At 37.0% G+C, this 11,412-nt stretch overlaps 2 protein-coding genes across 2 annotated transcripts; both read left to right on the top strand.

Annotated features, from left to right (window-relative positions):
• The first annotated feature begins 667 nt into the window (after positions 1–667).
• Positions 668–7,713, top strand: LOC128957209 (DNA-directed RNA polymerase II subunit RPB1-like). Its single transcript, XM_054302939.1, has 6 exons — positions 668–1,912; positions 1,993–4,324; positions 4,396–5,491; positions 5,579–6,170; positions 6,258–6,792; positions 6,856–7,713. Exons 1-6 carry the CDS (start codon positions 1,453–1,455, stop codon positions 7,643–7,645), a joined length of 5,805 nt encoding a protein of 1,934 aa, XP_054158914.1. The 5' UTR covers positions 668–1,452; the 3' UTR covers positions 7,646–7,713.
• A 1,848-nt stretch (positions 7,714–9,561) lies between these two features.
• Positions 9,562–10,877, top strand: LOC128957198 (probable pseudouridine-5'-phosphatase). The gene is made up of 2 exons (XM_054302920.1): positions 9,562–9,843; positions 10,189–10,877. The coding sequence occupies exons 1-2, from the start codon at positions 9,729–9,731 to the stop codon at positions 10,779–10,781; spliced, it is 708 nt and encodes a 235-aa protein (XP_054158895.1). The 5' UTR covers positions 9,562–9,728; the 3' UTR covers positions 10,782–10,877.
• The last annotated feature ends 535 nt before the right edge of the window (positions 10,878–11,412 follow it).

Genomic DNA, 11,412 nt, shown 5'->3' with positions numbered 1-11,412 from the left:
CTAAAATATAGAATTTAAATCAATTTACTAAATCATGATAAATCGATGCTTTTAAAAGATATGACCTCCTAAATTTTGATTTTTGCAACAAACAAATTAATTTTGTTCGAATACTTTGCAATAAAATTAAAAATGCCAAAACACGTGTCCAATATTTTTTGATTTAGTATAATTAGCAATTTATAAAACTTTAATATCTATTATAGTTTTCGAGATATTGACCATCCCTGTCCTTGCATACCTGTGCTCAATTACAAAAAAGTGACAATACCAAACTGACCGTCCCAGTAAATAATAGTAGCAAAAATTTTTTTTTGCTCTAGTTCCTTTCCATTCTCAAGATATATATATATATATATATATATACCAGTGATTAACATTAAGTGTTATAATGATAACTTTGTGATACATATATAACATAACTAATTTAACAGATATTTAATAGTAATTTTCATAATTTATAACAAACAATGAGTAAGTTAAACAAACACTTACTCATTTAATATGTACTAGCTTATTTGTACAATTTTGTTTTATAAAGTTTAATGTTAATCACTGATATATATACTGTACATATAATGTACATCCCATTCCTGTATATATTATTGTGTATAGTATTACTACAACTACTGTACTATTAATATACAGTACAGTATATTAATAGTTATGGCGCACACAATACCATTCAATAATAGCCATTAGTGTTGTGTTAGTGTTAGTGTATAGTAAGCGCATTGACTGCTATTATATATATATACGACACTATAACCACATTATTAACTGAATTTAATTGAATTTTTTGATTATTTATTATTTAGTTAATTGTAATTCAAAAACAACAACAATAACAACAATCAATCAATCAATCAGTCAATTGATTGATTGATTGGATTCAAACATCAAGTGTTTAAAGTATATATACCTATCAATAGTGTCCTAACAAACAGTCCTATTATAACCACAACAACATCGGGAGATAATAATAATAACACCAATTGGCCAGTAATCGGATCAAACACACATACACAACAACAACAACAATCGGGAGATAACAACACACCAATTGGCCAGTAATCGGATCAAACACACACACACACAACAACAACAACAATCGGGAGATAACAACACACCAATTGGCCAGTAATCGGATCAAACACACACACAACAACAACAATCGGGAGATAATAACACCAATTGGCCAGTAATCGGATCAAACACACACACACAACAACAACAATCGGGAGATAATAACACCAATTGGCCAGTAATCGGATCAAACACACACACAACAACAACAATCGGGAGATAACAACACACCAATTGGCCAGTAATCGGATCAAACACACACACACACACAACAACAATCGGGTGGTAAGCGGGTGTCCACCACTTTGGTTTGTCAAATATCAATCGGGTCAGCAGTACTACTACTACTACTACTAGTGGCCTACGATGTCCGGCATAATAACCAACGACTCTAAAGCGCCGGTACGCGACCCGCGACGTGTCCAGTTCGGTATACTTGGTCCGGACGAGATTCGCCGAATGTCCGTAACCGACGGCGGTGTCCAGTTTCCCGAGATATACGAAAATGGACGGCCAAAGTTGGGCGGCCTAATGGATCCGCGTCAGGGCGTAATCGATCGGATATCCCGATGTCAGACTTGCGCCGGCAATATGACCGAATGTTCCGGTCATTTTGGTCACCTCGAACTGGCCAAACCCGTGTTTCATATCGGCTTTTTGACAAAGATTATCAAAACACTTCGTTGCGTTTGTTTTTATTGTTCAAAAATGTTGATATCACCCACCAATCCGAAGATCAAAGAGATTATCAACGAAACGAAAGGCAATCCCAGGAAACGGTTGGCTCACGTCTACGATCTTTGTAAAGGAAAAAACATTTGCGAAGGTATGTAGGGATGAGAGAGATAGAGGGTTACCATCGATGACCACTGTATCGAAAACTAATTGATTTTTTTTGTTATTTAGGCGGCGAAGACATGGATATCAACAAAAACGACGGCAACGATGACAATAATGGCGATCAGATGAAAAAGTTGAACAGTCACGGAGGTTGCGGTCGATATCAGCCTAGTATTAGGCGAGTAGGACTCGAATTGACCGCCGAATGGAAACATCTCAATGAAGATTCTCAGGAGAAGAAAATCTTTTTGACCGCCGAACGAGTGCACGAAATATTCAAACACATTACCGACGAGGAAGTACTGGTGCTCGGTATGGATCCGAAGTATGCCCGACCCGACTGGATGTGCATTACAGTACTGCCGGTACCGCCGCTGTGCGTACGACCGGCAGTCGTAATGTTTGGTTCGGCTCGCAATCAGGACGATCTGACCCATAAGATATCCGATATTGTCAAATGCAATAACGAACTCATACGTAACGAACAGTCGGGTGCGGCCACACATATTATTGCCGAAAATGTCAAAATGCTTCAGTATCATGCGGCCACACTGGTCGACAACGATATACCCGGTATACCGAAAGCTCAACAAAAATCTGGTCGACCACTGAAATCAATCAAACAGCGACTAAAGTCGAAAGAGGGTCGTATTCGCGGTAATCTTATGGGCAAACGTGTCGACTTTAGCGCCCGTACGGTCATTACGCCCGATCCTAATTTACGTATCGACGAAATCGGTGTACCCCGTAGTATAGCCCAGAATCTTACATTTCCCGAAATTGTTACACCATTTAACATCGAACAGATGCACGAACTGGTACGCAAAGGTCATAACCAGTATCCCGGAGCCAAATACATCATTCGGGACAATGGCGAACGTATTGATCTGCGATTTCATCCGAAACCATCCGATCTGCATCTACAGTACGGCTACAAAGTTGAACGACACATACGTAATGGCGATGTTATCGTATTCAATCGGCAGCCAACCCTACACAAAATGTCTATGATGGGCCACAGGATACGGGTGTTGCCGTGGTCAACATTCCGGATGAACCTATCGGTAACCACGCCCTACAATGCCGATTTCGATGGCGACGAAATGAATATGCATGTACCCCAGTCGCTGGAAACTAAAGCCGAAATCGAACAGCTGGCCATGGTCCCGCGTAACATCATTACCCCGCAAAGTAATAAACCCGTAATGGGTATCGTCCAGGACACCTTGACGGCCGTACGCAAAATGACCAAACGTGACGTATTCCTCGATAAGGAACAGATGATGACTTTGTTGATGTTTTTGCCGATTTGGAACGGAAAGATGCCGATGCCGGCCATATTGAAACCGAAACCATTGTGGACAGGCAAGCAGCTGTTTTCGTTGATCATACCGGGACCCGTATCGCTGATTCGTACACATTCGACACATCCAGACGATGAAGATGACGGTCCCTATAAGTGGATATCGCCCGGCGATACCCGTATACTCATAGAACACGGCGAACTAATATCGGGTATTGTTTGTTCGAAAACTGTCGGTAAAGCGGCCGGCAGTCTATTGCATGTCGTATTCAACGAAATGGGACACGAAATTTGTGGTCTATTCTACGGTCACATTCAAACAGTTGTCAACAATTGGCTACTACTCGAAGGCCACAGTATCGGTATTGGCGATACGTTTGCCGATCCGCAGACCTATACGGAAATTCAGGAAACAATCAAAAAAGCCAAACAGGATGTGATCGAAGTGATCGAAAAGGCGCACAACGATGAACTGGATCCGACACCGGGTAATACACTGAGACAAACGTTTGAAAATCAAGTCAATCGTATACTGAACGACGCTCGCGACAAAACTGGTGCTTCGGCTCAGAAATCTCTGTCCGAAAACAACAATTTCAAATCGATGGTCGTTTCGGGTGCCAAAGGCTCGAAGATTAACATATCGCAGGTTATCGCTTGTGTCGGCCAACAGAACGTCGAAGGCAAACGAATACCGTTCGGGTTTCGTAAGCGAACTCTACCGCACTTTATTAAGGACGACTACGGACCCGAATCGCGCGGTTTTGTCGAAAACTCTTATCTGGCCGGTCTGACACCGTCCGAGTTTTTCTTTCATTCGATGGGCGGTCGCGAAGGTCTCATCGATACCGCCGTCAAAACGGCTGAAACCGGTTATATTCAACGACGGCTGATCAAAGCTATGGAATCGGTAATGGTTACCTACGACGGAACCGTACGAAATTCCAATGGCCAAGTAATTCAGTTGCGTTACGGTGAGGACGGACTCGATGGCGGTGCCGTTGAGTTTCAAAATTTACCGACACTTAAGCCAAACAATAAGGCACTGAAAGATAAGTTCAAGTTTGACGCCTCTAACGAACGATATCTACGAAAGTAAGCGATTTTTTTTTTCATTCAAATTATTAGTTTTGGTTTTTATTTATTGTGTTTTGTTTTACCGGCAGAATATTTACCGAAGACGTTGTCCGCGAACTGCTCGGCAATTCGTCCTCACTGTCGGAACTCGAACAGGAATGGGATCGCATACGTACCGATCGGGACACTTTGCGCGACATATTTCCGACCGGCGACTCCAAGGTAGTGATGCCATGCAATCTGAATCGTATGATATGGAATGCGCAGAAAATATTTCACGTAAATCTTCGCGGCCAAACTGATCTGTCGCCGCTGAAAGTCATCGACGGTGTCGAAGCACTGGTCAGCCGATTGACAATAGTACCCGGCGAAGATCGCCTATCGGTACAGGCCAATAAAAATGCAACCCTACTGTTTCGGGCACTGCTCCGATCGACACTTTGTTCGAAAAAGATTACCGAATCCGATCGGTTGTCGTCCGAAGCGTTCGACTGGTTGATCGGCGAAATCGAAACCCGATTTCAACAATCGCAGGTACAGCCGGGCGAAATGGTCGGTGCGTTGGCCGCCCAATCGCTCGGCGAACCGGCCACTCAGATGACACTGAATACTTTCCATTACGCCGGCGTATCGGCCAAAAACGTAACCCTAGGTGTTCCGCGGCTGAAAGAAATTATTAATATATCGAAAAAACCGAAAACACCGTCACTGACGGTCTTCTTGAAGGGTGCGGCCGCCAGGGATGCCGAAAAAGCCAAAGACGTATTGTGCCGTCTCGAGCATACAACCCTACGTAAGGTGACCGCCAATACGGCCATCTATTACGATCCCGATCCGCTAAACAGTGTCATCATCGAAGACCAAGAGTTTGTTAACGTTTACTACGAAATGCCTGATTTCGACGTTTCCCGTATCAGTCCGTGGCTTTTGCGTATCGAATTGGATCGCAAACGTATGACCGACAAGAAGCTAACGATGGAAGCGATTGCCGAAAAAATTAGTGCCGGTTTTGGCGACGATCTTAACTGTATATTCAACGACGACAACGCCGAGAAACTAATACTTCGTATTCGGATTATGAATAGCGACGAAAAAATGGAAGAAGAAGAACAAGTGGACAAAATGGAAGACGACGTATTCCTCCGGTGTATCGAGTCGTCAATGTTGTCTGATATTACACTACAGGTATGTTAGTGTGTGATCACCGAATCTGGTCAACAATTATCTTAAGTTTTTTTTAAAAAAAAAAACTAATAATTTGTTTTTTAAAAGGGAATCGAAAGCATTGCCAAAGTCTATATGCATTTACCGACAACTGATAATAAAAAGAAAATAATGGTTACCGAAACCGGCGACTATAAGGCCATTGCCGAATGGCTACTGGAAACTGATGGTACATCACTGATGCGTGTACTGTCGGAACGTGATGTAGATCCTGCTCGAACCTATTCCAATGATATTTGCGAAATATTTGCCACATTGGGTATCGAAGCCGTCCGGAAAGCGGTCGAAAAAGAGATGAATCACGTAATCAGTTTCGACGGTTCGTATGTCAACTATCGACACTTGGCCTTACTGTGCGACGTAATGACGGCCAAAGGTCATCTGATGGCCATTACTCGACACGGTATCAACAGACAGGATGTCGGCTGTTTGATGCGCTGTTCTTTCGAGGAGACTGTCGATGTGCTGATCGATGCCGCACAACACGCCGAAGTTGACCATTTGAAAGGTGTATCCGAATGTATTATTGTCGGACAGTTGGCCAAAATGGGTACCGGTGCGTTCGGTATGCTCTTGGATCCCGATAAGTGTAAACAGGGTATCGAAATACCTACAAATTTGCCCGGAATGGGAACTATGGGTTAGTAGTAGTAGTAGTAGTCTAATGTTGTTTTACCGTAACTATATATTTACCGATTAATTATTTTATATTAAACTATTTTAACAGGTGCCGGCATATTTTTCGGTAGTGCCGATTCGCCATCAATGGCGGGTATGACACCCCAGATGACTCCATGGGGACAGGGAGCCACTCCAGCTTACGGCCAGGCATGGTCGCCGGGACTCGGTTTAGGAATGACGCCCAATGCGGCCGGTTTTTCGCCGTCTGCCGCATCCGATGCCAGCGGCTTCTCGCCCGGCTATTCACCCGGTTGGTCACCGCAACCCGGTTCGCCTGGCTCTCCATCATCGCCATACATACCGTCACCGCACGGCCCGCTATCGCCATCCTATTCGCCGTCGTCACCGGCCTATGCACCGATGTCTCCCGGAGTGGGTCCGTCCAGTCCCACATACAGTCCGACAAGTCCATCGTATTCGCCGACGAGCCCATCATATTCACCCACTTCTCCAAACTATTCGCCAACCAGTCCCAACTACTCACCTACCAGTCCGTCATATTCGCCAACCAGTCCCTCATACTCGCCGACCTCACCATCCTATTCGCCAACATCGCCGTCATATTCACCTACTAGTCCTTCGTAAGTATATTTTTTTTATTATAAATATAATACAAAATTAATTATTTATTTTTATTTTATCAGTTACTCACCAACCAGTCCGTCATACTCTCCAACATCGCCCTCATATTCACCTACCAGTCCCTCCTATTCGCCAACCAGTCCGTCATATTCGCCAACAAGTCCATCATATTCTCCAACCAGTCCGTCATATTCGCCAACAAGTCCTTCATATTCTCCAACCAGTCCGTCATACTCTCCCAGCAGCCCCTCCTACGCACCCACCAGTCCATCCTATTCTCCAACATCGCCATCATATTCCCCTACATCGCCGTCCTATTCGCCGACTTCGCCATCATATAGCCCGTCGTCGCCGTCTTATTCACCCACCAGTCCATCCTATTCTCCCGGCTCACCCACCTATAGCCCGTCGTCGCCGAAATACTCGCCGGCCAGCCCGTCATATTCGCCGACGAGCCCATCGTATAGTCCGTCATCACCGCGCTATACGCCGGCGTCACCGAAATATTCGCCGACATCGCCGCGCTATTCCCCGACCAGTCCCTCGTATTCGCCTACCAGTCCCAACTATAGCGGTGCCAGTCCCGGCTATTCCCCTACATCGCCCAACTATTCGCCGTCGTCACCGAAATACACGCCGACCAGTCCATCGTATAGTCCGTCGTCGCCGAAATATTCGCCAACATCGCCCACATATTCGCCTACATCGCCGAACTATACGCCAACCAGTCCGACATATTCGCCGACCAGTCCGCGGGGCGGCTCTCAGTACTCGCCAACGAGTCCTACATACTCGCCGACCAGTCCGACCTATTCGCCTACCAGTCCTAACGATGACGACGATCAGCAATAATAACAACATTGCTATTGTTTTTAAAAAAATTAATTATTATTATTATTATTATTGTCATTAAATATAATGGGGTTTTTTATATATATATTTGAAAATATTAGTTAAATTTTAGTTATTATTATTATAATTATTATATATTTTTTAATTAATCATTATAATTACTATTAAATAATTAAAAAAAATAATTAATAATTATCGTAACGTTTTATAAAAAAACGTGTTTTTTTTAATTTGTTTGTTTGTTTTTTTTCTTAAAATTTATTATTATATATTTTTAAGCTAATAATCATATATATATATATACTGTATATTTAATTAATAATAATTGATATTATAGTTATTAGTTAAATGTTATATTATAATAATTATTTTAAAAAAATAATAATGGTTTATATTTATAAAAAAAAATCAATATATAATTACTGAAATAATAATAAATAAATATAAATACTATAATTAAAATATAAATGTAAAATCATAAATATGAAAAAAATATGCAAAAAAATTTGTGTTTAAATGCTTTATATGTAGAAACAATTGATTGTTATTTTTATTAAAAAATCAAACAAACATTTTTATAGCAATTTAGTTAAATTCAATTAAAATTAGCATTAATTATATATTTTAAAAAAAATCATTTTTTACTTATCTTGCTTTTCAATGTTATATCAATATATACTGTATATGCTTACAAAAAAATATATAATTGTAAAAATTAAATATTTTTTTATGTATAATCATCAATAAATATCATTAATAAATTTTTTGAAAAAATCAATAAAAAAAAATTTTAAAAATCATTTTAAAATTAACGACTAAAATTAATTTATACTAAATTTTTATTATAGAAAATAATTTTATAATCAATTCAATTATTTTGTTATAATAAATAATTTGTTATAAATTTGATTATAAATAAATTGATGACTATTAATGATTTAAAACATTTAATTAAGCTATATATTAATTTACCTGGCTTAAATTAAAAAAAAAAAATTTTAAAATAGATATAACGTTAATTGAATTTATTTTTTTGTTACTTAATATTCAATATATAGTTAATTATGAATTTATCAATTGTTTGCTTTATTAAAAAAATATATTAAATAAATATCTATCAATAAAATGATTATTTTTTTTATATTTATATATTAAAATCAAAAAATGTCATTTAAAAAAACGTGTGATCAGACATACCGGTGCCCATACATGTGTGTATGCGATGAGGAATGACAGTCCAAAAGTCATATTTTTTATATCTCTGGTAATGAGACTACTGGCCAATGATATCTAATTATTAGCTAAACATATCTAATAAAAAAAAATATTTTATATTAAATATTTTGTTTTATTAATTTCCAATTAGTTTTTTTTTAATTATATATATATATATATATATATCAATATATAACAATCTATTTCATTGAGAGAGTAATAAAAAAAACAAATATCATAAAAAAAATAAAACTGTTGAATATATTGTTGAATATATTGATTAATCAAATATTTAATCAATTTGTTTAAATGATAACATTTTGTTGTTTATCACTAATTTTATTTTATATATACTGTATATGTATAACCAATAATCAAAAAATATAAAAAAATAAAATTTGTTTTTCAATATCTATAGATGACATATACATACAGTTTAAATATATCAAATACATAACTTTCCGATTGAAACCCAATCGAAGGCCACTAATTAATTAATTAATAAGGGGGGGACAGTTAGCTCACACACACATACATACCAGTGCTAGCTAATCGACAAAATTTTTATTTTTTTATTAAATGATCATTAAATCATCAGATGATTATTAGTATTTTTTTTCATAGACTACTTTATCAATTTATACTTAATATATATTATTAGTTTAGTTTGTTTTACATACACATTAAACATAAAATTTAGTTAAATATTTTTTGTTTGTTTGTTTTTTTTGAATTGATTTAGTAATTGAATTGCACTCAAAAAAGTTTGAGGAAAATTAATTTTGTTGTTAGTTTTCAATTTTTTTTWWAAATTGTTGGTTTAGTTTTATATATATATATATMATTTAAATAATTAATTAACTAAAATATGTCACAAAATAACTATCGGCCGGTTAGTCATGTCATCTTTGATTTGGACGGTTTGCTAATCAACAGTGAGATTGTTTTTGCCAAATCAATAGCCATACTATTGAAACGATACGGTAATTATGGATTTAAATTGTAATTGTATTAATAAATGAACCGGTATTTACCAACAAAAAACTATAATACCCCTCAAAAAACAAAAAAAATAATTAATTACCTAAAATAACGGTTCAATTATTTTAATATAAGTTTTTTTACTAAAAAAACAAAACTAGTGTTTATGCAAAACAACTAAATATATAATTAATTTTTTTTAAAAATWTATTTTMTAAAAAAAATTTATTAGCAATTAAACTTTAAAAAAAATTATTATAATCTCTCTCTCTCTCTCTCTCTCTCTCTCTCTCTCTCTCTCTCTCTCTCTCTCTATTGTGTGTGTGTTTGTTTGTTGGGGTTTAAAGGTGTCAATGACTATAGCCGTGAACTACAGGAACGGGTGTTGGGTATGGAAGTTGAAAAAGGCATACAAGTAATCATCGATGAAACAGGTATACCGATAACCGTACAGGAGTTTAGACTATTGGAGAAAGACATCTACGAAGATGAGATGCGTCGGGTAGAGCTGATGCCGGGCGCCGAACGACTGGTCAAACATTTGCATCGACATCGGATACCGATGGCCATCGCTACGGGCAGTACGGTTATGTCGTTCGAGATAAAAACGGCCAGATATCGGGATTTTTTTCGTGTCGGCCATAACTTTCATCATATAGTCATGAGTCGGGACGATCCGGAAGTCGAACGGCCGAAACCGCACCCGGATATCTATTTGGCTGCGGCCCGACGTTTCCGACCGACTCCGGCCCAACCCGACGGTTGTCTGGTGTTCGAAGATTCGGGACTGGGTGTGGACGGCGCCCGTGCGGCCGGCATGCAGTGTGTTATGGTACCCGACTCGCGCTGGCCATGTCGCCAGCAAAACGCTACCCAAATATTGGCCACTTTGTTGGACTTTAGGCCCGAACTGTATGGTTTGCCGCCGTTTGACGATTAATATCACTAATTAATTAATTAAAATTAATTTTTAATAAATAAATTTATTATAAAATAATAAATAATTTTTTTACCACTATTTTTAATGAAACTTATAGTACAGTATATATAGTAATAAAATTATATAATATATTATTTTTTAATTGAATTAATTTTTTTTAATATACAATTTAATTATAAAACAAATAAATAAAATTAATTATTTTTTTTTGATTAATATAATAAATAATTAATATTATATTCTAATTAATTATTTTATTAAAAATAATAAATAATTTACAAACAACTTGTTATTGTTATTAATTATCAATTAAAATAACAAACTTAATAATAATCTATTTGTTTGTTTTATTAAATCTTAATTGATAATTGAATTATTTGACATTAAATTATTAATCAATTAAACAAAAAATTTATTAATATTTTATAAATTATCAATAATACTGTAGTTATGATAATAATTATGATAAAATACTGTACTTGTTTATATTAAAAAAAATTTTAAAAACTAAAGTTTAAATCAGTTAATATAATTTTTTAAAAAAAAAATAATATTTATTTAATAATCTAATAATATTTTTATATATTTACATTTATTTTTTGTATGTTTAATATGCGGTATAAATTTATTT

The sequence above is a fragment of the Oppia nitens genome, unplaced genomic scaffold (genome assembly GCF_028296485.1).
Source record: "Oppia nitens isolate AA-2021 unplaced genomic scaffold, nextdenovo-longstitch-racon4-pilon3 scaffold38_pilon_pilon_pilon, whole genome shotgun sequence".
Classification (NCBI taxonomy): domain Eukaryota; kingdom Metazoa; phylum Arthropoda; class Arachnida; order Sarcoptiformes; family Oppiidae; genus Oppia; species Oppia nitens.
Note: the sequence above shows the minus strand (reverse complement) of the source record. Positions and strands in the feature narration are given on the sequence as shown.